Genomic DNA, 27193 nt, shown 5'->3' with positions numbered 1-27193 from the left:
ATACACTGTACTGTGTTCAGTGTATAAAGCCATAGTTCATTTTTATTTCTGGTGACCAAAAGCCCACAGCTTAACAAAAATATAGTGAAGAATTCTGTATAGATTTGGGGAAAACCAAATGAAAACTAACCCATCAAATGAGGTTACACAGAGTCATGTAATCTTCTAAGTAGAGGAGAGGAAAGCTGAGTGAAAGGTTAATTCTTCAAGCATAACAGCACGGACTACTAGGATTACTGGGCTTTTATGGGAAAGATCACTCAGGTGATCTTAATAATCTCTTTGGGATTTGAGGTTTTGTTTTGTTATGGTTTTTTTTAACACATTAGGAGTTTGCTCCTTTCAGACATTCTCAGTTGTAATTTTTCCATGGCAGAATTAGCACTGTTTGTTTGTTTGGGCAACCTGCATTAGTAGCTGGCCTAGTTTTGCTTCTAGCTGTTGCTGTTGGATTTTGTGGGCTTCTCTTACGAAAGAAGGGACTTTGTACATATGTATGCACCAGTGTCAGTACTACTTCCAAATTGACTTCTGTGCTGTTACAACTGTGGGGTTTGCTTCAGATGACCAAATAAAACATCAGATGTTTTTAGTGCAGTCACATTCCTTCCTTCTTATGAATTTATATAAAATCTTATGTCCTTTAACAGAACATTTGTTACTCAATAAAATTCTCTGGCTATTGAAAGACACCTGTCAGCCAGAGCTCCCTGAGGCCAGACACCTGAAAATACAGAGATTTCCAAAGAGAAGATCTACATAAATCCCTATCAAGGGAATTTATATTTGTAGGAATCATTTTTTTTCCCTTTTTTCTTTTTTGAAAGGGCTCAGTGGTCAAAAATAAAGATTACTTTTTTCTATCCCACCTGAAAAGTAATGATAAATTTTTACTTATTTCTGATATGAAATATTATGCCATGTAATTTACATGAAAGTGTTATGTAAAAAGCCATTAATTTATCTGAAAGCCAAATGCAAGCATTAACTTTGTGCAGTAAATTGTAGAGTTACACGACCTGTTCAAATGCCTGTTTCCCAGGCTGACCCTATATAGGTAAATGCAAGTTATTTATTGTTGCTTGGGATGGCCAGCGTGGATACAGGCTCAAGATGGTTGAGTGCTACTGAATTGGCTGTCATCTCCATTGTGTGTATCAAATAATCCAGCTTTTGCAAAAGTCATATGTAGAAGGACATCTTTTGGGAGGAGAATAAGTTTCCTCTGAGGGTGTGAAATCACTGCCTTGTTCTGCTATTAAAAATCTCAAAAGCAATTCAGACTTTTAAGCTAAAGGGTAGTATTTTCCTGAAAACTAGAGTAGCAAATTAATGCTTGTCTTTGATCCAAGCTAAATGAGAAGTGTTGTTTAAATTTGATTTGAAAGGCATATAACATTTTTATCCTTTGCTGCATTGTCTACCCTGTAACTACTTGGTGGGGATTTAAGCACTTTTAACTTTCCTTCGCTTCTCTAACTCTTACTGTATTCCCTTCACTGTACCATCAGTTACCATGGGTGCTCAGACTCTGGTGCCAGCAGGAGTACAGGATTTTCCAGTCTCTAATGATCTGGCTTTCCAGCTCGTGTGGAGATGGAGCTGTCAGTGGAGCCACTGGCAAGCATAACTACAAATGTTACTATCAGAGTATATTCTGGGAGGCTGTCCTAGAAGACTTGGCAAGAGTTGGTAGAAAATGCTTCTCTTTGTGGGTGTTAATATCATTTGATCCAAGATTAAAGCAACTTCTTGCATGCTGTTGAATATATTAAAAAGTGCTAAAACTAAATTCCCATTTAGCAAGTCCAGAATAATGTGGATCATGTATTTCATTTAAAAGCTTCTTGCGATTAAAACTACATATTACCTGCTTTTATGCATATAATGTTGGCAGCACACTCATCTACACTTTATATTTAGCTTCTCGTACTATACTAATCACATCAGTACCCAACGGCCTTGTATACACAAAGGGAATGCTATTGGAAGGACATATGGTATGCTCCAAAACTTGCAAGTCATGTTATAGGAGACAAAAGCCACTTTGCTAGTGACTGAGGATCTGTTGAGGTTTACATGGAGGGGAGGGGGTAGTTTGGAAAAGAGCAGGACTTGGGCTACAGCAGGGATAGCTGACTTCCAGGCCTAAGGACCCAAAGTCTTTGTAGTTCTCAGCTATACAAAGTATATCAAGAACTTTGGAGAGCTGCGGAGGACAATGATGTGTAGCGGGAGTGCACAGGCAGATAGTGGCAACAGCTGCTCAGGGTCCCACCTACGTGACAACCCTGGGCTGCACTGAATGTCCTCTTCACCTCAGCTTTGACAGCCCATGCTTGCTCATTTACAGTTTCCCAATGTAGGCATTTAGATTTATCCATCAGGCTATATGTTGGCACATGTCACTGCAACTTCAAAATTAGGTAATTCTTTCAATTTAGCAATCTGCTATTAGAATGCCATTGTGTTTGCTGTAATAGATGAATAATTTGTTTGTTTCTGTTCTGCTATATTTTCCTGGTGTATTCTTTCACTCCGTAATTCCTATCAGTTTTAATTTGACTGAATTAGAGAGATGGCTGGAATGTATATTTATTAGAAGTTTGAAATAACAGGTTCTCCGTGTCACCTACTTATTTCCCTGAAAAATGATGTGTGTGTTGCTTTCCTCAAAACTTTGTTCTTCTGAACCACTTTTTTCTTACAGAACTGTGCTCAAAACCATTTAAAATTAAGGAACCATATTTGTAATTCTGGATGCACTTAGTTGAATATGGTAGGAGTGAGATGCTGTTTTGTTGGATTGGTGTTTGCATGGCACAGACAGTATTCCCAGAAGCTTTAGGGTAAGAAGCAGCTTTAACTGAGCATGATTTTAATGGAAGATTATTGTTAATGGAAGATGCAGTTGTAGCAGCAATCTAGAGAAAGGAACTTCAGAGACAAAACAGGTGTCTTTCCCCTCCTCTTTTCCCAAAGGTCTACCTGATACAATGAAAACCTGAAAAGATATATCAATATATGTGACTTTTCTTTTAATGGGAATTCCAAGAAGTATTCAGTAGAAAGAATAATCTACTTGAATTGAGAAAGGTAGCTGGTTTTGTTGTAATATCGATCATTTTCTAGCTTTAGGAAAGTTTTATTTTTTGTGTGTGTGTATGTGCATGTGCTTCCCCCCTGCCCCTCCCCGGGAAGAGTGTTCATAATCATGATCCACAAATGTGTTCGGTTTCTTTACCAAGCTAGTTGTTGCCTGTCTCATAGTGAGGTTTGGATTCAGGTTCTGCATATTTAGCATACTGGTGAATTCAGATGTCTGTGTGAATTTCTAGAAGTCATTTCTTCATCAGCTGAAGGGACCTATTTCCTCTGCCCCTCTCCTCCCTCCCCACCTCTTCTTTATCTGGGAGAAAGCTTTGTAGGCTAGATGTGTGTGGACCAGAAGAATGAATCTACTGTGATATTAAAAACAGAGAGCTCAGTAGATGTCTCTGTATCATGGGAATAGATTTTAAATTAATGGTAAATTAAAACTGCATCTGCTCTGTAAATGTATTCTGTCTGTTGAATAAGCTTAAAGCTGTCTGCATCACTGCATCAGTTTATGAAGTGAAGTTGAAATACAGATACCTAAGCACAGACTTCAGAGATACCACCTCAGTCTGATCTCCAAAGGCACACAAGTAATTTGAAATGTTCTGGTAGAAGGAGTTATGTAAGTGACACATGTCATTACCGTGTGCATGGTGTAAAATTAAACACATAAGCATTTAATAGACTTGTAAAAGAGTTTGATTATTGTTTTAAAGTGATTATTCAGGTTTTTCTGATCCTAGGATTCTATCTGTCTGAGAGAAAAAACAATTTTGCAGTACAGGTTAAAATTGATATTTGAGTATTCTGCAGTTTTCTAAGTTTTACATGTTCCAGCAACATTTCAGCAATTCAGCTACTTGCCAGATGTTAAGGTCTCTTTTCATAGGCAGACCCATCTAAAGGCTTTTGCTCTCCTGAATGCTGGTGGCTCAGGCAGTTCTCAGGGGAGCAGCTCTGCTGCCTGGGCAATGTGCAAAGCCTGGCCTCACTATTCTGACAAACTGGGCCACAGCCTACAACGCAATTTCATTTACCAGTGTCTTAATTTAGTGCTTTTCTTTAGAATTATTACCACTGTTGTGCTGTTGTCCCCAGTACAACTAAAACACTGATAATTATAGCAGATTTGTGTTTCAATACCACATAGTCCTCTGTAGTACCTTCATTGTGACTAAAAGTACTAGCAGACAGACTATTTAAAAACATCCCCACTGTCTGCCAGAATCTCCTGAGCTTAAAGGAAAAGTAAAAACTACTGAAGACCTTTAATACTATAATTGTATAGCAATTGGAGTCTCAACCACCTGTAAAAAGATTTAAAGAAACAACAACAAAACCTCAGCCATGTGTAAGCAGTTCTGTGATCAGTAGATGGTGTAGCTAAATGTGTTGATTCTTTATGCAGAATTCTGGCTTTTTTTTAGGTTAAAAGGAAACCCAAGTAACCTTGTTCTGCTGAGGGATGTCCTGTACAAGATCAGGAATATAACAAGAATACTTCATAGGTGGAGATCCTTCTTGAAATAGTTACTGTGGTCTCTTCTGAGACTGCAGTGAGATATGTCCACAGTTGCAGGGCAGGGCAAAGGGTGTTTGACGGAGACTGAGCCTATGTTATTTAAAGCTTTATGGCTGATACTTTTCCCTGGTTTGCATGGAGGTGAATACATAATGCTTCTAGAGGCCAGATCATTATGTACATACTTATTATTCTTTGAATTAATTGCATTGAAATACCCTACAGACCATAAATAGCCAGAAATTAATTGTACATGGGGCATGCTCAAGTACAGTAACTTTTTTTGACATAGAGATGAGGCAAAAGGATGGACAATAATTATGTGTTTTATTATTATTATTATTATTAGTATGTTAATAGTAGTATCTCACAGCACTTCGTAAGTCAGTAAGGGAATCAGAGAGGACAGATGAAGTGACTTCACTAAGGTTATTCAGGAAGCAAGAAACCAAGAATAGTACTGAAAATGTTTTTTCTTTGCTGTTATTGCTATATAGTCTTCTCTGCTGAAAGGAATTAATACTCAATCCTGTGCTACCTCATCTTTGACTTTCACTAAGTTTCCCTACTTCAGTATGTAACAACAGATACATACCTCAAAGGAAAGGTATGAAGGGGAGAAAATTCTAGAGTGAATTGGTGTGGGCAGCCCGCAAAACAAGTAGATCATTGCTGTGGCACACCCTGGAGGTATTCCCTGCTGAGCTTCCTGGCCTTTGAAGTGCTTCAGAGTTGAGGGCCCTGTGGGGAATAAACAGAGCTTGTACATCCTCTAGTGTGTACTTTTCATGAGCCTAAAGGAAAAATCAGAGAGTAATGTAGACTTCTCAATCTTCTATTAAAGTCTTTGTTTCATTAAAATTTTATTAGGAACTTTTAGATTGATTGAATCCTAGTTTGAATTATTAATTCATAGCTAATAACTGTGGAGTTCTAATTTCACAAGTTATCCACATTTTATCATTTGTGTGGTGTACAGAAACTTTTCTGTGTAATGTTTTCTTTTACTGGTCCTGTTCAAAAACTTTGGCACACTGCAGCTGGGTGCTATAGTGGCTGCAGCATATAGAAAGAGAATACGTCTTCCATTTAATGCTGAATACATTCTGAAAAATTTGGGAAGTCATATAAGGTCAAAAGGAGTGAATGCACTGAGAGAGAGACCTGACATTACTGAGAGAACTGAGTTACAAAACAGCAAATATGCGTTGTCTAAATATTCCTTGTTTTTCCACCCTAAGAGGCGTTAGTTGAAACACTTGCATAAGTGAGGAAACTCTATATGTTTTTGCGTAAGGCTGTTTGTTGCATGTAGAAAGCTTAAAGGCTTTTAAACAAAGACAGTCAAAGGCATATCTAATATTAAATCAGTGACTGATAAAAAATGTTCACTTTACTGATACTATTTGCTATAGTTACATTTTTATTTAGTAATGAAAATTTAATTGCAAAGTTACAGTTGAAAAGTGTATTATCAAAGCTTGAATATTAATCCCTTGATAAGGGACGGATGAGGATTTTTTCATTTGTTATTGCCCTTGACTCTTCTGCTTTGTGATGTTCTTGTAAGGCTTTGCACAGTAGCCATTTGATTAGCCTGTAATCCGGTAAGATCAAACCTGTCCATGTCTTCTGCTTTTTTCCCCAAGTGCCACAGCTTGTTCTACGTGATGTGCACAAAGACAGCATATTTTCAGAGGCTATAGGTGAGGAGAGCATGCTAATTCTTTTTTAATGTGTCTTTTCAATAATAATTGCAATTTAATATTTTTTTCCCTTTTGGAAATGCCAAAACCCCCAAATCACATCACTCCAAAGTATTTGTCACTTTTTGGTCCTTTCAAACTATACGACTGACTACTTTCTTTTGTACTAGCAAAGGGAGGTGGGAAAAAGATGCATTACATAATCTTATTTTTCTGTAAGGCCCAATCTCCAATAAGCACTCAAACCATCTATGTGTTTTGCTGTTTTCACTATGCAACATAAGTGTTCTAAGTAATTTAGGTCAAGTTAGTTAATTACTTCTGTCCTGTGCAGTTGGTTAGTGCACAAAACAAACTTGTTGCCTTTTTAAGGCTCATTTTTCGGTCTTACAGTTGTGATTACACTTAAAGTTGTGATTTATTAATATTGAAAAGGGAGAAAAATGGTTTAGCAGAGCCATCAGAAAGTTGATTGGGCAAAATAAGCAGTTTTGTTTTGTTTGCTGCTTTCATGCTGTCTTCCCCTTAAATATTTAGCTGTGTAAATGCAAATTTGTAATTTTTGGTGTTCCACTTCGTACATGTTCTTCTCCATTGGAAGATGGTGAGAAAGAGACCAAAAAAGGAAGGAGAAAGAAGGGCACTTCTCTAATCTCACGTGGTTTTTTTTCTTTAAAGGCTAAACTTCAACAAAAATGTGGTCTGAGATGAAGTGCAAGGAGTATAGTATCAAAGAGGACCAAAAGACATATGGAAGAAGCTGAAGAAGTATCATGGGATTGACTGGGAGACAATAAGCAGGCACAGATTAAAACTTTGTAACAGAGAAGGTTATTGACACTTACATTACCACAGGGCATCAGCTTGCTAGGTTCAAAATAGGATTTGACATCCACAAGCATGCTAGCATTGTCTGAATTGTTAAACAGAACTTTGGGCTGGATACTGAATCTTTTATTTCAATGCTTGTTGGTTTCTAGCTACTGGGGGAAAACAGACTTACAGGGAAATTATTCCACACCAGTGTACAGAGCAGTTTTTAAATGCCGATTCCCGAGTGCCATTGGTCACAGTGTGAGACTGGACCCCAAAATGCAGGGGTAAGATAAAGTATTGCTGTGTTTCTTGAAGATTTGTCTAAGGCTCATTTTTTTGATATTTGCATAAGAAGCATTTATGAGGGCTGGCTTTCTAAAGGTCCTAAGCACCGCTCATTGTCACAAACCCATATTAACTATCAGACTCCTGTACTCTAGTCATGTAAATACATAAATAAAATAATACTAGGAACAGTTCACTGACAAAGAGGCACTGTAAATCTGTGTTAGAGCTTATTGTAATGTCAGGAGTGAGCAGAGCAAAAATCAAATAATGAAACTTACTCTAGAACTCAAGTCTTGCATGCCATGTTTCAGGCTTTAGTGTATATTCATGGTTGATTATAGACACCCTAAAAATAGGGGCATATAATGGAAAAGCTGGCAGATTATGAACTATCATGATGGTAGCAGGCACTGCTATAATTAGGCAAGCATCTGAGTAGACAGTGTAATATGATTGCCAAGTTTATACCCTGCACTGGAAAGAATGTTTGTTAATCTGCACAATCCTTTTAAATGAGTTGGGGAGCAAGAGTTTGTGGAAAAAGATGCTGAGGTTTATTTCATGTTCAGGCTGATGTGCATGTATAACAAAAGACAACAAATACTTGCAGGATAATGGATAGCTGTTTAACTGCATAACATGTTATTATCTCAGGATTGAGAAAAAAACATCAGAATTTACCTGAAAACATCAGGCACTGTGCAATTCAGCAGGAGAAAACATGTGAAAAGTTTTCTATCTTTACATTATAAACAGAACATGGTTGAAGTAGTTTGTATTTCAGTACAAACTTTTCTTTCCTTCTTTTTTAGGCATTTAAATGCTCCAGTCAAAAAGTCTTTTTCTCCTATTTTCTTTTTGGTGTCAAACTGCTGTTTCTTTTGTAATTTCAGAGGTCAGAGCCCAGCTGTTTCTGAATTTAACTTGCTCCTGAAAGCATATTCTTTGGAAACTTATGGTGTTGATCCTCATCCTTGCAAGGTAACAGTTTTTCTTTACTAACAGCTAATAAAATGTTCTTTTTACTAACATTTAGTAAAAAGCCATTAATTGAGTTGATTTAGCCCTGTTTTTTATCCAGGCACAAATAGGGAGTAATTTATAAAAGAACTTGCCCTGGAACTACATATTATGTTTAAGCCTTGGAAGAACATTGACTGATTGGCATTTCTACATTAGTCAAAGGAAAGGTCTCTCCAGAGGAAGCAGAACATTGTAGAAGAATGTGGTAGAGGGTCACGACAAAAGCTTTGCTTATACATCATAATTTCTTTGCATTTAATGCAAAGGTTTCTCTAAATATTCCAGGTGTGAAACACTTTGTGTTTGCCAAGATTTTCAGGATTCAGTGTTACTCTGTCCAGAAGATGCAACAACTGTTAGTCCTTGGCAGATTAGTTTTTCAAACACCATCAAAATACGCAAATCTTAGGAAGAACAGCAAACCAAATGTACAGAGGGGAGAACTGGGTATGCATTTGCATATTTGCATATTCCTCCACTTTGCTATTTTGTGGTTCTTTATGAGAAGGTGATTTTAGTTACCAGTTCTGATTATCCCTTATACCTGCATTTTTAATTACTTGTTTTTATCTGCATAATCTGCAGTGTTTGTTTTTAGTGTTACTTTCTTCATGTTTTAACTACTGCTTTTACTTTGGCTTGTATACCATCTCATTTGGTGGAACAGCAGTGCTGTCCAGTTAGCTGTTCTGGTGGTGAACGCCCTTAAACAGTCAGATCTGACATGAAGCTGCATCAGATTTCATATGTACTTTGCTAGGAATGGTGCTCCTGCGTGAAATACAGGGACTGGTTCAGAGCCCAGTGAGGTCAGTGACTTAGTAAACTTTAGTTCAAAACTATACTGCAGATTTTCACAGGGCATCTGAGAGACAGACTTATGTTGGCACTTAGGACAAAGTCAAATCTGGCTCAGAGTTTCCTCTTTACCTGTGTGGCAGGGCTTGTAGTGTGGGGGCATGCAGGTGTTCATGGCCCATGCCTAAGGAAAATTTTTCAGTCTTCTGGCAGTGAACTGCAAAGTAAGGTGCTTCCCTGGCTCCTTAGGACATGCTCCTTCCAATGCTGTGGCTGCTACTCCAGAGGCATTGCTGTTTCTGTTCCCTCTTATTTTATCTGTGGAACATAAGACACAATAAAGTTGACTAACTTTAGCAAGGTGAGGGTCTGGAACTTGGGATGGACAGGAAATCCAGTTAATACAAAATTCACTTGAATCATTGCTCAAAAACTATAAACCAGAACTTTTATTGTGGAATTAAAAATTTTAAAAATGGTCTTTCCTATTTGAAAGGCAAGTATCACCATATGTTCTGGTTTGTACTCAAGAGTACTTGCTTATTGTAGTAAATGCTGTATGTCAGCAGTACTTCCAACACAACATCTCACAGGGGAGCAACGTATTATGAAATCTAAAAAAATATCAGTGTTGAAGCAGATATGAATCCCTGGTTTGTAGTTAGTCAGCACGTTAAGAATAGCACATGCACAGAAGTATGTTTTTAACAAAATTAGTAAGTATACCTAAGGATTCGCTGCTGTCATCAGCTACAGGTGGATGGAAACAAAGCATAAGATGCTCTTACTCATTTAAATGCCTAGAAATAAATGAAGCCTGTATTGCCAAGAGCAGTCTTTGTTCTTTAGAAGTGTACAATTTGAAGGCAAAATTTATTTTGAAAAGGAAAACAAAATGGCGGTAATCTATAGTGGGGTAACAATTTATGCTATCAGTAAGAAATACCTCACTGGATGAGGGGAAAATTATGTTTCTTTTTTCTCTTTCAAGGACTCAACAGGGACGACTACATTTTTAGGATTCACAGCTGCAGGATTTGTAGTTTTCCAGGGGAATAAAAGAATTCATTTGTTAAAATGGTAAGCATGTGAAGTAAGAGTAGATTAATATACAAGAGTCTTTTCTCCTGTGTCTTCCCTTCTTCCTACTACCTTCACCTGCATTTGTTGTCTTTAAGGTGAACCAAGTGAATATTCCTTCTCTTGCCCCATTATATTTCTGTTTCAAAGGATCTTAGATGAGGAGTATAATAATAATGATTTGGTCTCATTCTTCCTCCAGTGAAAATTATTCCGCTGGGTGCATTAGTCAACATAATGCAAAAATGCTAAAATTGAGTAAGTTGATTTTTCAACTATGCTGTAAATCACCAGTGAGGCTTGTTGGCAGAGACATCTGGAAGAGTTTACAAGAGTCCACCTGCATCTTTATTTGACTCTTGGAAATGTTGCTATTTCCTCATTTAATAGCCTCAGTTTGAAAACTATAAAAGAACTTATTTGGTAAGCGGAGGAGGAGGTGAGAATGCCTTTGAATTTTTATTTTTTAGCCTCTTTTTTTAAAGAAGTGGACACTTACGCAATTGTCCTTGCTTTGTCTGGCTTTCCTTTTCTGCTTCTGCAAAACATTTGACTTAATTGGGCAGCCACAGCCACGTTTGAGGGAGCGGTAAAACTGAGATGCTGCTGGTACTGTAACAGTAGCTGGGCATGCCCTCAGCGGTGTGCTGCAGAATGAGCACAGTCATGCTCAGATGTCAATAAATCTCATTTTAGCCCTGCTGCTTAAGAGATGCCCACAGCAGTTACTTAGATGTGGCTGCTCCACCTCAGCGCTCCCAGCCTGTCTTGTGGGAACAAGATGGGCGGGAGGTGAAGAAATGAGGAGGTAGTTTTTTGTGTAGAGCTGGACTCTTTGCTGCATGTCCATAGAACTCCCCTTGATAGTTGACTAACCTGAAATCCTCAGAGGTGCAAAGTCAGTGTAGTCCTGTCTATACGATTCAGTTCCCCGTGGAGCTCTGCGGACATGTCTGTCAAATGCCATCCATTTGTGATCCTGGATTTGTACTGTAGTTTCCCTAGGGTTAATTTTGGTTAGCCCTTGTCACAGTGCTTCAGTGGTTTGTGCTTGTGACATAAGGACAATGTGACTGCAACGTCAGTCTACAGTGCAGGGAGGAGAGAATAACACTTGCCAAGGATGTATCCACCATACGGTGGGAAATTAGTTTCTCAGCGCTTAGTTTTTCATGTTAGTTAAGGATAATGTGTCCCTTCGGAGATATCTGTGTATTCATTTAGTTCATTGGCATGTAAACCAGGTACAAAATGCAATAGTGATGGAGGAAAAGCCATTAAGCTGTCTCAGTGTTACACTGGCCATTGGAAGTTTGATCTGGTTTATCTGAATTTATCTGAATGCCATGCACTGCTCCTTTCATTTCTGAGACCTAGAAGTGAGTGCTAGTAGTTTTAACTGATATTAGCTGAGATTTGCACTGCACAATAAAAATCTAAATTAATATTTGAGATTTTCTTTTCAATGAAAAAGCTTTCTCAACTGGAATGATTTTTAGTTGTTTAATGTTAAAGCAAAACTCTTTTTCTAAAGTTGCAGGGCTAGCATTGTCCTTGCCTCCAGAATCATTCCTATTTCAACCATCCGATATCCAAAATCTTTAGAGAAGTTTAGAAAAACTACAGTGTCTCCATTTTAGCTGTGGTAATGACAAAATTTCCATTACAATTTAAGCAGAGGCATCACATTGCCTTTATACAGTGCACTGCTATTCCATCTGTAGACTGTGCTTTCAGCCTTGGTTAAATTAAATTTTGACATAGGTTTGCAACTCACAAGGCCTCAGTAATATGTGCTGTCAAACATTTTCTTTTTCTTCCTGTTGTGTTCTGTCTGTAAGTAGCTAGTTACTAAAATGTGTGATATGAAACCACAAGTAAGTAAGGATAGAGATAAGAGTATTTTCTTTCCCTCAATTTAATTACATTAGATGTTCCAAGGTTTTAAGATAGAAGAGGAATTACAGGCTGTGTGATAAATAGAATGTAAACATCAGCTTCTGCCTACTTTTAATTTCCTCTTCATTTTCCAGCAGCCAAAGTTAATTCTTTGAAGGTGCATAGGGATGTAAAGAAATACTCTGGGCTTATGGTCTCTACTCTAAAGAACATTAGAATATTAAATGCTTTTATGCTAAAGGTTGTAAGACTTCTGTTGAGGCTCTTTGTCATTTGACAGCCTGCTTGACCTTGGTAATCAAGGAAACTTGCATACAAGTTTCTACATACCTGTAGAAATGGGTTCTACATACCTGTAGATCTATCCATTTTTCCTATACTTAAATGACTTTTCTCTTTCTAGGTGTGATGTCTATAAACTGAAATTTGAAGGGAAGACTTTTTATGTGTTTGGAGCTCAGAAAGAGGTCAGGTTTAATATTTTCACAGAACTTCTGTATATGATTTAGAATCAACTAAATTGTAACATCATTTTTTAACTAAACAAACTTCTAAACAATCAATAATTGTACTTCATATTGTAACTACAATATAGAATATGAGTGAACAAGAATATTGCTGTTGTCAAAAGAATGTCTAATTTGCAAAGGGTTGAGACATTTCTCACTTAACATTCATGCAGTGCTGTGTTGATTGCTCATGGTTTTGGTCATCTGTGTAGTCAAGTTTTAACAGATTTTAAAGCGCTAAAGCTGTACCTACCCACTCTAGAGCATGAGTGACATCTGTATATGATTGAAAATTCAGGTGAACATTGATACCTGGATCAATGTGAGGTATTTTCAGCTAATTACAATCATATCCTCAAATATTGGTCAGCTGAATAGGCTGAAGTCTCTCCTAGGCAGTCAGGAGTCCTGTCCTTAGGCTCTTGCCATTGAAATCATAGAGATTTTTGCCTACAGGATGCTATAATCAGTTCTGCCCCTAGGGCAGAGTGACAAAGCCCAAGGTTACAGCTTTGGATGCAGTCTAGGTGAGAAATAGAAAATGAAGGAAGGAAATAACGCCAGAGGTGTCTTGGGCTGTTTGTGTGGTTGCAAGGAGGATTTGATGGTAGGACATAGGGAACAGGGAGAAGCGGATGGTAAGTAGTGCAGCAACTGTGCAAGGTGAAATATTGAATATAGAGACTTCCACCTTTTGATTTTGGTGTGAATACAGTTGGTACAGGTTTATTCTACAAGCCACTTGTACATATGCTCTTGCCTGTCACCTCCAAGCATCCCCTTGTATTTCTGAAACAATTGCCTGGGCAGCTTGAATATCAGCTATGTATCGGTTGTACTTCTGTGGGTGAACCACAGAGCGAGGCTACTCAGGAAAACTTGGTCTTCAGTGTATCCGGTTCATGATGATACCATCAGGTACAGCTACTTCAGTCTTTGAGAATTCTACATTTTCATTACTTTTATTTGCCTTCTTTTCCTTTCACTTAGAAAAAGGCTGTGCTGTCATTCCATACCTCTACACCAGCAGCCTGCAAGCATCTTTGGAAGTGTGGGGTGGAGAACCAGGCTTTTTACAAGTATGTAAACCTGAAGTGATCATCTATACTAAAAGTAAAAAAGTGTGCATGTGAGTAGAAGGTTGTTTAACATGAAATGTTCCATTTAATTAACAGAATTCAAAATGCAAACAGAAAATACGCAAGCTAATGAGGAATATTATTTCATTTCAAGCCAGTATTGTAAATTGTTTAAAATCTGAATGAGGCAGGAGGGGTTTGGCAGTGAATAATTACACTTCTTCCAGCACACTGGTTTTGCTGCTCTGTAGTGTGATGTTGGATGGACATGGTACTGCACTTGTGTCTGGGAACATAGTTGTTAATCTTAGCCCTGCTGTTGAATACCTTGAGAATGAAGGAAACAATCTGTTATATTTGATTCTCTGGGCTCTTCTGCTGGTAGGTAATGTTCTCCCACTTGAAATCCAAGGTTTACTAAGAGTTGATTAAAAAAAAATTCTCTGAAATGATTTAAAAAAGAAAAGAAAATGTTCTTAGATACATTTTGTAAGTTGCCAGCCATCTCATTTGATTTTTTTTTAAAAACCTTTAAATTGTCAAGAAAAAAGGAGTGTCTTCCTCCCTATTCCCTAAAAGAGAACTTGAAAATAATTCCTCATTAAAAAGCTCTTATTGTGTTCTTTTTGCCCTCTGTTGACTTTGTTAGATCTGTTTATTGAGGCTTCCCTTTAGACATATCGCTTTTATTCTTGCTGCTTAGTCTCTCCTTACAGCATCTTGCATATTTTATAAAAATTATTGTTTCTGTGTTGGAGCTTAACAGCACCAGGGGGCTGCTGTAAGGGTGAATAATAACTAAGTGGGAAGAATGTGTCTTCTAACATGGATGTTAATGACCTGCTTTATTTTGGAGAAGATTCCTTGTTTCATTTCAACACTGGTACAATAACATATCAATATAATCTATTCAATTGATATACTCAGTGAAGAAACAGGAAATATGAGCTGGAACAATACAGCTGTTAATTCTCCATGTTAACATCTACTGTGTTTGAGACTGAATTAATAAAAAGATTATCAGGAGTGCTTTCCATTGGAAGTACACATAGTGCATGCTGTTTGAGCAGGTTTTTTTAATATTTCTAGAAATAATTAGAGGGAATAGGAAACAATTCCCACCCAAAGGAGAAAAATTAGTGCTCGAAGTAAAGATGTCTGAGGGAGACTTATAGGAATATCATCTCTCTGCTCTTATTGATAAATGGTTGTTATATTAACTGTTCGGGTTTTGGTCACAAATACATGGTTGTGGTGGGTTTGGCTTTGACTAGGTGCCAGATGCCTGCCTAGCTGCTTTCTCACTCCCTCCTCCACAGGTCAAGGGGAGAAAATAAGATGAAAGAGGTTATGGGTGGGGTTAAAGACAGAAAGATTGCTTACCAATTCCTGTCACGGGCAAACCAGGCTTGACTTGGAGAAGGTTAATTTAATTTGTTTCTCATCGTCTTGCTTTATTTTAAAGTGTCAATAAAGGCAAAACTAAAAACACCCCTTCCCTCTTTCTTCCCAGGCTCAACTTCACTCCTTCATTTCTGACTCCTCTATGTCCTCCTTGCCCCAAGCAGTGCAGGGAGATGGGGAATGGGGTCTGCAGTCAGTTCATAGCAGTTTCTGTCTGCTGCTCCTTCCTCCTCACACTTTTCCACTGCTCCAGTGCCCTTCAGAAACTGCTCCAGCACGGGTCCTTCCCATGGGCTCTATTCCTTCAGGATAAACCTGCTGCAGCATGGGTTCTGCTCTATGGGCCACAACTTCTGCCAGGAGCCAGCTTCTGTGTGGGCTCTCCATGGGCTGCATCTTCCCTCAGAACATGTCCATGTGCTATAGTGCAGGGTCCTCCATGGGCTGCAATGTGGATATCTCCTCTGTTGTGGACCTCCATGGGCTGCAGGAGGACAGCCTGCTTCCCCATGGTCTTTTCCATGAGCTGCAGGGGAATCTCTGCTCTGGTGCCTGGAGCACCTCCTCCCTCTCCTTCTTCACTGACCTTGGTGTCTGTGGGGCTGCTTCTCTCACCTTTTTTTCTACTTTCCAGATGTCTTCAGGCACTACTGTGGGGTTATTTCTTTAGCAGGATTGCTTAAAATTATGCTTGCCTGTTTCAATTCTGGTGGGTCTTAAAAGAGGACTACTTTAGTAAAATGAAGATTGGTAGTGACATTCAGTGGAGAGGAACCTGGCCAATAGATTGGAAAATAGTAATGGTTAATAAGCAGAGTGCAGAAAAATAACAACAATCCTCCAAACATGAAAATGAAGCCAAAGCAATCTGTAAATAAAGGCTTAGGATAGTAGTTTTGAAACAGCAAAAGTTTTCATACATTTCAGAGAAACTGAGTTGTACTGAGTGTGGACTGTTGGTTACTTAACAGCATTAGATAAATCCTGTTTATGTTCTGTATGATAGCAACAAGGTATTCCAATAAGATTAGAACAGAGGTAGCCAGGCTGTATAAATAATTCATGATAATGACACTTTGCTTTAGTTAGATTTCTTCCTCTCCTCTGCTTAGAAGAGCTTGAGACTTGGAATTTAAGATAAGGTCATGATTGCTTGGCATGTCTTGAAAAAACAACTTTAGTCCTGTCTTGATCCAGGCTCAGGGTTCACTGTTGTGATTATTATCAAGTAGATACAAATCATAGAAAATTGTTTACTAGGGTCTGGGAATGAGAGACTCTATATGAAATCAGTTTGCCATTTTGAAGGCAGAGAATATCAAGGAGATGGAGCGTCTGGGATACTCTTCCATGATCTTTGTGATAAAAGACTGTGATAAAATGTTGCTGTGTACTTTGTGATTAGAGAGAAGCAGTAGGATATGACATAGGCTACTAAGGAGTTGACTGTATAGAGACATTGGAAAAGCAACTATTCTTGGAGGCAAGTGTTACCACTTCTTTATTATTTCTTTGTTTTACTAGTGGGGAAGTGAAATAGCCATATCTTCCCACAAACAAGGTGGTGTTAGGGCAAACTTGTCCTAGGGGCTTTTGGTGTACCACAGTCTTTCCTTCATCCTGTGAATTAGAGTCCCTAGAGATGCAGCAAGTGTCTGCATTTAATTTTCTTGCTTTCCTATTCAGGTAATCACTTGTTTTATGTTCAGTTTTTCTGTGCTGTCTGAATTGTTTTATGTGTGCTTTATATTGTAATTTGTATAATGGCCTTAAAAAAAGTTGGAAAGGCCAATTACTGAGTATTACTTTGTGGTATAAAAATAACAAAGCTTGTAGTTTGCCTTGTTCGTTTTTGCTTATCGTGCTCCTTCTGTGCTGAAAATGTGACAGACTTGGTTCTTTTTCTTCAAGGTATGCAAAATCCAGTCAGATCAAGACCATGTCCAGCAGCAAGATATTTTTTAAAGGCAGTAGATTTCGATATAGGTGGGTGTTTGCTGTTTCTTTTTCATGGTAAACCATTTCAGAAAGTAAGAGAAAACATCAGTAATTACTTATGGCAAATTGAGGGATCTTCCTTCTTGATGACCTGTTCACACGTAATTCAGGTCAGGATTAGAAAGATTTTCTGTTGTCTCTTTAACATCCTGGAGGCTTCATGCAGACTTCTGTCGAAGACCAGTTTCATGAAACAGTGTTCCACTTTTGGTGCAGTTTCTGTAAAAACAACGATGCGTGGCCAGTGCAGAGACTGTATGCCCCCTGTAACTGGGCAGTTCTGGACCAGGGGTGCATTAGTGGGATAGTCCAGTCTCACTCCTAGCGTTCTACTACAAAAGGTTGCTTTTTCTTCAGTAGCTTTGCAGAGAAGTGGTCAGCAGAATTTTTAATCTGGGACACTATATACCCACTGCATAGGATTTTTTTTTCCCTTTTTTTCTTTTGAATGTAACTTAATTGTTCATTTATGTATAGTGTTTGGCATGTAATGAGCTCATCTTAGTATTTGCTTGAATATTTATTTCATGTTTTAATGCAGTGGAAAAGTAGCCAAAGAGGTGGTGGAGGCAAGCTCTAAAATCCAGAGGGAACCTCCTGAAGTTCACAGGTATGTCTTGACGTTCAATATTAAAGTTTAAGGACTAAGGAGGATTATTGTTCTCTACAGAGAAATTCTCTTTCCTTTACTGTGAGATGTAATGGATGTTGTTCTAAGATTCCACAATGAGGCATGCAAGTCTTGGGAAATATGTGTTGCCAGTGTTAAAAAATTCTGACAATGCTGTATTGTCTCCTGCACAAGGGAACTTAATCTGTGCTGCTTCGAAGCTGGGTTTAATCAATCAGTCAGATAAGTAGCTTATATTATTTTCTGTGTTATGACATAGACTGTTATTACATGATCCTGACAGAAAAGTACATTCTCATTTCATTCCTAGTTCTTGCCTGGTTTTGAAAGATTCTGTTTAGTGTAGGTACATGGGTATGTTTAACAGTATACTTGATAGTTTTTGCATAACGCAGTCAGATTAAAAAGCAGGAAGTTCATTCAGTAAAGAGAAAAAAGATCAGACAATCTTTTTTTTCAGAGAAAAATTTGGCTTGTTAGAAACAAGCAGCTAGATTTTAAAAGAAAACTAATGCTTTCTGGTCCTTATCACTCATTGTAGTGACAGTGAAAATTGGTAAGAACCTAATTAAAGTCCTTCAGAAAACAAGAAAGAGGCCAGCACAAAAAAGCTATTTAAAAACTTTTAAAAAGGTTACTGAACTTTGTGAACATTCTACAGCCATATCCTTATTTTTATTGTGATTTTTTTTCAGGGGTAGGATGTGTGTGTTTGGTTTATTTTTAATTGAATATGGCTATTCCATCTATATTTGAGAGAAAAGTGGATTGTCTTTACTAAAGGGTAGGAATATATTTGCAGCAAATATTTATAAATATGTTGTGCAGCCCTACTACGTAATTAATAGTAAGGCCATGCAGGGATGCTTTTGAACATGCTTTTACAGATTACACTTCAAAACGGGGTATGTGACAGTCTAGAATGTGTTGACTGAGAACATGGAAGACAGAATATAGGTCCATCATTGAGGCAGGGTAGAATACTTGGGCACACAAATGCATTTTAAATGAAAATAGTTACTCACATAAGGAAATAGCTTATTGCCTACTTCCCATAGTGTTTCTTTTTTCCAGAGTATAAGAAAGGGTTTTAATGTAAAATTATGTTTTATCTTGTATTTTGCTTTTCTTTGCTTTCACTATTTAGTGTATTTTAAGCATATTGTTTAAAACTCGTAGTGTACATGAAGAAACAGATCAGAGGGCAAATAAGTTTATAGAGCAACTTCATATGGATTTAACACCCATAAATAGTAATGTATATTTTTTATGATTAACCTTCTTAAAATGCTTGCATTTACAGTATAATGGTAGCTCCAAGTTTAGTTTCTTAGAAAGACCAAGAAAAAGTCTAATGATTTCAAGTGTTTTTATAGTGCAGGTTTTGAAATGGGAGACAGAGGTAGATAGCTTGTCCTTCTAATAGTACAAGTAGGCAAAAAGCAAATTTTCAGCTCAAAAAAAAGCAGGCTTCAGAAGCACGTTACTCTGTGAAAGAGGATTTCAGGGTGGGAAATGGTAGTTTTTCGGATGCAAAACTTTTAGAGGAAATTATATGATTGAAGGCAAATATACATATATATTTAAATATATATAAAGTTTTCTCTCCCTGTCCTCCCTTCCTCAAAGTCAATTCAGTGGTGACATGGCTGCATTGAGAAAGAAACATGCAGTTGTGAGGAGGTTACTGTTCAGTATCTTTGTGTTTGGACATTACACTTAAAGCACTAGGGACTGAAAATCTGTTGGAGCGTGTAGTCATATAGCATTAATGTGGTGGAGAGGTCTGACAAATGCACACTGAATGATTTAATATTTTGATTCCAGGGTATGCCTGAAGGAGACATCTTTGTAAATAAGCATGGAGTAGGAGCCTTATGTGTGCTCCTAGGCACTTCTATTTTGGGGGTTGCTTGATAGCTCTCTACAGCAAACACAAAGATCATGGGGTTGCATAACAAGCCTGTGGAGGTACTGCTGGGTTGCAGTGACTGTAATTACAGTAATCTGAGAGAAAAACTTCTTTGGAAGTGAAAATTTAAACTAAATAGCTATTACAGACTGCTCACAGAATGCAAATGAGGACATAAGTAGCTTTGGGCATATATTAATGAGCAAGGAATCATAGCAATTGAGCAAGAAAGCTTGTTTATCCCCACAGAATATTTAATGATATGTAATGTGACTTAGAGTAGGACATCTGTGTCCCAAGTTTACATAAATCCTCAGCAACACACAGTCCCTTCTTTTCACTTGCAACAGGTGCTTTGTTCAGTTTGTTTATCTATGTGGAATTGTAAGTTGAGTCTTTGTGCAAAGTTGAAATGCATTTTTTGAAACTTCCTCACTGTACCTATGTACCATTTGAAGTCAAGTAGAATCCTCTTCCTTTTCATCTTTGCTTCTGTCAAAAGTAAATATTTTATAATGTAATAGTTCAAATTTATTGCAGGACTCTTGCTTCAGGCCTGTAGCATGTAAGTCCTAGTTAACTTACTCTAAAGAGCCATTTTATATTCTCACTAATATGATTTTAGCTAATGAGCCTCATGACTGAAGCAAATCAACAGCATTCCTCAAACTTTCCTGAGAAAGTTCAACGCCTGCTACCAGGAAAGCCTGTTAGAGCCAAGTAAGACGAGAAAGAAAACCAGCCTGAGCACCTGGAAGCATGGTGTAGAGGCAGTATCTGGTGTGCGTGAGAATGAGCGCACTGTGTATCTGTTAACTGAAGGGATACGGTTGTTCCTGCTTTAGTCTTTAGTCTGCAGTGCTCAAACCATAACAAATCCTTTACCCAGTCCCAGAGGCAATGGAACAACATCAAGAAAATTATTTGTATCCTCTCTACCTTCCCCTTCCAAGAAGCCAAATACTGATGTGTGCTGTGCAGTGTGGAAGGAACAACACACTGAAATCCTGCATAAGATGAAAAGGAGTCAGGCTGCGTAAAGAGAAGTAAACCAGCACAAAACTTTCTCTTGCACTTCAGATATTGAAAGGTCTATATCTGCTGAGGGTGCAACATAACACATAAGCAGCGTTCAAGTGCAGAACTTGTTATGATAGCTCAAGGCCTAGTGTAATTTATGCAAAACAATTCTGAGATGAGATGTATTGAACTGCAGTTGTTTCCTTGTGAATAAACTGATGCTGTTTTCCCCCTTCTTTTAGAACCAGCATTACCCAGAGTCGCAGCTCTCCCTCCTTGAACAAGCAACTCATAATCAACATGGAACCTCTACAGCCCCTCCTTCCTTCTCCCTGTGAGGAGGAGGAGGTTCCTTTAGACAAAGGTGAGTCACTTACCCAATTCCTGCCAAACACTACCAATATTTATTCTAAAACATATGGAAAAAGCTATGTTACTGACTCAGCGATATGGAAGAAATCTAGTAATTTCCATTAGAAGTACACCACTAATCCTCTGCATGTCATGCTGAGAAATGATCACTAGCTCAAGGAACAAACCTCATCTGAGATACATAGTGAGGAACGTTACTGCTGTTGAGCTTTCTGTTTCAAAAATCTTTTTTTAGATTGTCAGGTGAAAGGAATTTAACAGGAAATAAATAATCTCAACATAGCACCATTTAACTAAATAGTAACTGCAGTTACTCAGGAGTGAAACCCAGCAATTTACAGCTAGGTATGTTGTTTTTCTTCCTTCCCTTTACTTTTATATTTCTTTCTTTCTGTTCTAATGTTAGGAAAAACTCTCTGCTAATTTAATTCCATTGACAAAAAGAGACATTATTTGAAGCTCAGCTAGGAAAGATTCTATGCTAATTTAATCCCACGGACAAAAAGGGATGTTATTGAAGATCAGTTTGAATGCATTTTGTAGAACAAGGTTTTCCATTTATTTGTTTCTTCCTTGATATTTTAAAAATCGTATTCAACACCTATCTTTTGAGATCCAGTCATTACGAAGAATGGTATGAACATCTTAGCCATCTTAAATGAGGGTAACTGCATTCTTCCTAAGAAGAAAGGAAGCCAACTGAACAAAACTTAACAGTAGTTCTTACTTGAGATGTAGTGAGCTAATTGTTTCAGAAGTTGGGAAATATGACCTCTGCTGTTGCTTTGTTGTGTTCAGTTAATGGGAAGCAGAAAACAGCTGAGCAAATATGTTCATTTTCATGGGAGTACTTCCGTACTTCATAATTTCATTTCATAGGAGTGATATGAACAGGTTTTGTTCATTCTTCGGGGTTTCAACACTGAATGTAGTAAGAACAGGGTGAATTAGATTATCTGTGTACTTAGCTTATTATAATAAGTAGCAGTAGCTACATGACAGGTAGTTAATTTTAACAATTACGTTTACCTCTGCTGTGAAATACCTGCATCTGAGAATTCACTTTCTGGCAGCCAAGTACCAACACTGTGCTCCTGCCAGGCAGTTCCGATCACTGCAGAGTAATAACAGCTTGCTGCTTGTAAGGCTGCTGTGCCACACTTACAACTCTAAGCAATGAAATCCATTTCTGGAAACTGCTGACTTATTATTGCTATATGATCACCAGAGAGTGATAGTTTCAAATGTATGTATTACATAAGTTTGAAAGTCATGTTTCCTTTTAGTTAGACAGCTTGTTGTTTCTACTACAATTTAATAGAAATATTTGCTGGTGGGTTTCCTGTAGAATATGTTATGCACAGTTAAATACCACCAGCTGCTAAGTTAATAGTATTTAGCTCTTTTACAGTATTTTTATGTGGCGAACTTGGCTATATTATAAAATTGCAGCTTGAATTGATCTCACAGCTCTCTGACGCTGATGCTGGCTCTCTTCCCCATGTGCACTCAATCCAATTCTGTGGATTCCCATCTTCTTGCACCAGCACTAATCACCCCAGAGTGAACTGGGAGAAGGAGTTAAAAAAAAATAAATTACCCCTTGACCCAGAAAAACCACCCACCCAACCACAATCCCCTAACTGTACAGTGTCCCACTACTGCCTGGCTCAACCCTTAAGTGGCTTATCAGAGAGGTTTGGGCAAGGTCCTGTGCAAGGGCAAGGACAGAAGCAGGAGGTGGGGAGAGGGGAGGCAGCTAGTCCTGGGACTGACTCAACTGCATTGGGAAACTGCTTTTAGTGTGCTACACGTGTGAAACAGCCTTGGCATCTCTCTAAATGTCGAGGCCTGAGGTGGGGGTGGACACCCTGGGGTGCTTTCCAAAGAGCCTGCAGATGTTGTTGAGAGCACGGTGCAGCCCTGCCTAGGTCAGATGTCCCTTTGCTGCATGGGTTGGCTAATGCAGCTTCCAGCACCCATGCTCGTATTTCTGCAAGGTGCTGCCGTATGCATATGGATGTTCCAGCTGCTGATGGCTGAGACTTTCACACTGTGCTGCACTGTGCTGTGTAGATCAGCCCAACCAACCTGCTGGTAGATCTGGCTATAATAGGGCTGTCAGCTGTGCATACCTTGCACAGACTCAGGAGAGTGCACACCTTTGTCTTTTAACTGAGCAAAATGTACTTCTTAATTTTAAATTGGCTTTATATATTATGAGCAAAACACATGGCCAAAAATAAGGTGGCCTCAGTGTCTTGAGTAAATACTTCTGCTTCCTGAAAATTCTGGAGAGACGAACTCTTGAGTTGGCTAAGCCTGGGTGGCATGAAACTGAACTAACAGAAACTGGCAGGTGAGAGGGAAGATTTTGTGTCAATTACTTGGTAGTTGCTAGGGGACAAAGCCACCAGAGATGGTGATAGCAGAGTCTGCAGGCGATTTTGAGCAGCTTCAGCTTGCCTTGTTGTCCTTAAGATAATCCTTTCAGATGGAAAATAAAAACACAATGCAATCAAATATTGAAAAACAACTAAAGCCCAGCCATTCCCCTGCATGAAATTTCATCTTACAAATGTACTCTGGCTGTCATGCTGAAGTGAAGCTGTCCTCCAAAAAGCCTGAATTGTCCAGTGGTTTTGCAAGACGTGTAAGAAAGGGTGTGCTGACTGAACATGGTCATAAATGACCACTGTTTGTGGGAAGAAAGATAGTGTATGCCCATGATATCACTCTAATAGTTACTTTAGCAGCTGAGACTTATGCAAGACGATTTGAAAACAAGTAATAGCATTTTATTTTGTATTAGAATGGCAAGCAAAAATATCCTGAATTTGTCTATTGGTATCTCATTCTTCAAGACACAATTCTTAAGTCTGCACTTAGAGGCCATATACAACTGTCCAATTACTAATTTAAGCACCTAGATTTGAATTGGTATTCTTACTTAAATGTGCTTTTATTCCTATTTTAAATTATAGTTATGTAAGTGACTTACCTAAGAGATTGGCCATGAGCCAATACATATTTTATCAAATTAAAAAACTAATCCCAAGCCCTCATGCCTTAGGTTTTGCTGGTCATCTGTCGGTGCTTTGTTGCTACTGCTTAAGATTTTTCAGGCTTTCACATTCCTTGTTGCTGACTCTTGTTTTGCACCAATGTCCTTTCTGTCTCAGGAGGAGGAAAGAGGCATGGTAGTGTAAAGATGCAACCATAAAATTACTGTCGTGCGTAGAAGGTTATCACATGGAATTAGATTTTACATGTTTGAGTGTCAGGTACGCTTGGAGAGATCATTTGAACCTAAAAGACATTCTTCAAAAGGCACCTAGCTACAAAAGTTTGAAGTGTATCCAGAAGTGTGATTGCAAAATTCATCTTCATCACAGATGGCCAAATTAGGTCCTTCTGAATGGTCCTGTTATGTCCTTTCTGTGGTCCTTGTTCCATGTACAGTTGAACAAATTATATTTCTTTTGGTATTGCTATAGGAATTGTGTGGCTGCCTTCTTTCACTGTCTGATTTGGTGGGACAGATTATTGCCTGTCCTGATCACTTGGCAATTATTTTGCAGATAGTAGATCATTGTCTTTGGATTTCCAAGCACCAAATGCTATCAGGGCTTCACTTATTTGCATAGTCCAATTAAAAAAAAAAAAAAAAGCAAAACCATGCCTCTAAATCATATGGTATTAATGTGGTTTTGACAAAGTAATAAAAACTTCTTTTAAGTCACATGATACTTGTGTGCTCAGGTTTCATACATGAATTATTTTCCTGGTGACATTGACTCTTGCTTTTGGAGCAACTAAAGTGAAAGTAGCGTGCTTCAGTCATTCTGTTGATTGATCTACCTTGTACTTTATTTTAGAAAAGAGAGAGTTGATGGCACAGACTCACTCTGAATTTCTCCTCTTTGAAGTCCATGTTCCTCAATTTTTTCCTTCCCAGATTTACACATTTTTTAGATGTCCTCATTGATCTTTTCAGGTTTTTTTTGTTATGAAGTTGTATGCCTGTGCATCTGAGTTGTGTATGGAGAGCTCTTATCCTTTAGCTAACTTATTTTTGTGTGTCACTCAAGTCTAAGAAATATTGCATTAATGGCAATTAATTGGTGTGAATGATATCTTTACTTATCTTTACTTTATAATGTGGAGTCTTTATTGCATCTTACATGCATGTATGGGAATGAGCACACACCAGCTACTACCAGTCTAGTTGTCTGTGTGTGTGGGTTCTCATCTGTGTAAGCTTTTGTTGTAGAACAAAGGCATATGGAGCTTTTGTGGGTACAGCTTAGGCAACAACGCATGAGAAATTGGCCACTTATGAATAGTAGTATGAATAAATATTAAAAATATGCTAGTAAAATATGAAATAATGTAAAGTATCTGTTTACATGTTACACTTGTACAGCAAGAACACTGTAACAGGTAATCTAGTCCACTTTTTTCCTTGGGCACAGCTCAGTGTTGTTACTTTTAATTTTTATTGGAAAAAAAATTACTGGGTTATTGCTAACTGTTTCTCTGGGTAGAACTAATACACAGCTTGTCAACAGTTGTATTTTTAAAATCATACCTGCTGTACATGAGACACAATTTATCTTAATACATCAGAGAGAATCATGAAATGTCTTGTGTCATATAGCATCAAACAGCTTTTCCCTGTGAAATCAGCAGAAGCAATACTCCTGTTAGCTTATTGTACCTGCTCTGTGTGTGGGTATATGATATAAAAAATTGTAATATGTAGGAGTTCATCAGATTTCTTGACAGCTTTTCTAAATAAAATAGCAGTTCTATTTTTAGATTCTTGTGGTCTGCAGAGATAATGAAGTTCTTCTAATATTCCATTAAACTTCGTGGAGGCCAAAGTGAGCATCCTTAGTTCAGGTTATATGTAATGGAATTTTCTACCAGTTTTTTGGTAGTTTTTTAGCATTGAGGTAGTTCTCTCATTTATGGAATAAAGTCTGGTCATCTTAAGTTTCTCCCATTACTGCGCACTTTGTCTTGCAAGTTTCTGGCAGTGTCCCAAAGAGTGTTCTGGCCTCAGGAGATCTTAACATCACTGCATGCGTCATTGTGTCTGTGTTCAAAAAACTAACTTGGATTTACAGTCCTCTAACCATGTAATTGAGCCCTACAAGGTCTGAGAACAACTTGTTTACAAGCAAACCTTTCGCTTAAAGATAACAATACCAAATGCTAACAAGAATTAGCTCTGCTAGCTTTCCTTCATGACTTATTTACAAATTCTCAGATTTCCAGGTGTTTACCATCCCATGTGTCTATGAAATAAGATCACTACTTTTGTTACAAACTAAACAACATTTCCCCCATCACCATAATAAGGTACCTCTAAAACCTGAAGACAGGTGATATACTTCCTTTTCACAAATATGTTAAAATTGTTATGCTTGAATAGATATTTCCTGTTCACTATTTTCACCGGCTGAGGAAGGATATTAGTTTTGAAGAGTGTTTTATTAGTTTTAGTTTTCTGGTTTTGAGAGGGGATTGTTTTTGCTTTTGTAAACCATACTTTCTGATTTTAAGAGAAGTTATGTAACCATCCGCTGTTTTCTGCCTCCTCTGTAATGGGGCATGAATGCTAAGGGTCTCTGTCACAGTTCCGACCAGTCATTAGTCTTTCAGCTGTGTAATAACTAGATTAGCAATTTAGGAAGGAGGAGAGTGACAAGAGCTGCAAAACCAATTAGTTACTGAGAGTAGACCCGTCGCCTTTCTGGCCCTCTTCTGCACACAGAGTCCCAGGCAGCTCTGCAGGAGAGAAGCAGACTCCTTGTCTGGAAAATCCTCCCTGAAAAACATCTTGCGTCTGAAGTGGTGACAGCATGGAGATAGGAAGCAAAGGGGCACTTGATCTTTCCTCAGACCCACAAGGAAGTGCTTGCAGAGAAGGGAGGGAAGAGAAGAGTGTTTGCCCTGCAGGAGGAAGGAGCAAAAAGGAGCACTGCTGGATATTCATACTATGTGGGCGAGGCAGGCAGGGGAAAGGAGC

General features: G+C 38.2%; 1 protein-coding gene across 1 annotated transcript in view; it reads left to right on the top strand.

Annotated features, from left to right (window-relative positions):
* FRMD3 (FERM domain containing 3) overlaps nt 1-27193 on the top strand; it is an 83402-nt gene that overhangs the window by 45896 nt on the left and 10313 nt on the right. Inside the window, exons 6-12 of the mRNA XM_010568632.1 lie at nt 8325-8412; nt 10244-10332; nt 12635-12698; nt 13731-13819; nt 17135-17209; nt 17763-17831; nt 21027-21148. Of these exons, the coding sequence (XP_010566934.1) occupies nt 8325-8412; nt 10244-10332; nt 12635-12698; nt 13731-13819; nt 17135-17209; nt 17763-17831; nt 21027-21148 (596 nt within the window). The remainder of the gene's footprint in view (nt 1-8324; nt 8413-10243; nt 10333-12634; nt 12699-13730; nt 13820-17134; nt 17210-17762; nt 17832-21026; nt 21149-27193) is intronic.

This window comes from Haliaeetus leucocephalus, unplaced genomic scaffold, assembly GCF_000737465.1.
Source record: "Haliaeetus leucocephalus isolate CR32 unplaced genomic scaffold, Haliaeetus_leucocephalus-4.0 Scaffold251, whole genome shotgun sequence".
Classification (NCBI taxonomy): domain Eukaryota; kingdom Metazoa; phylum Chordata; class Aves; order Accipitriformes; family Accipitridae; genus Haliaeetus; species Haliaeetus leucocephalus.
Note: the sequence above shows the minus strand (reverse complement) of the source record. Positions and strands in the feature narration are given on the sequence as shown.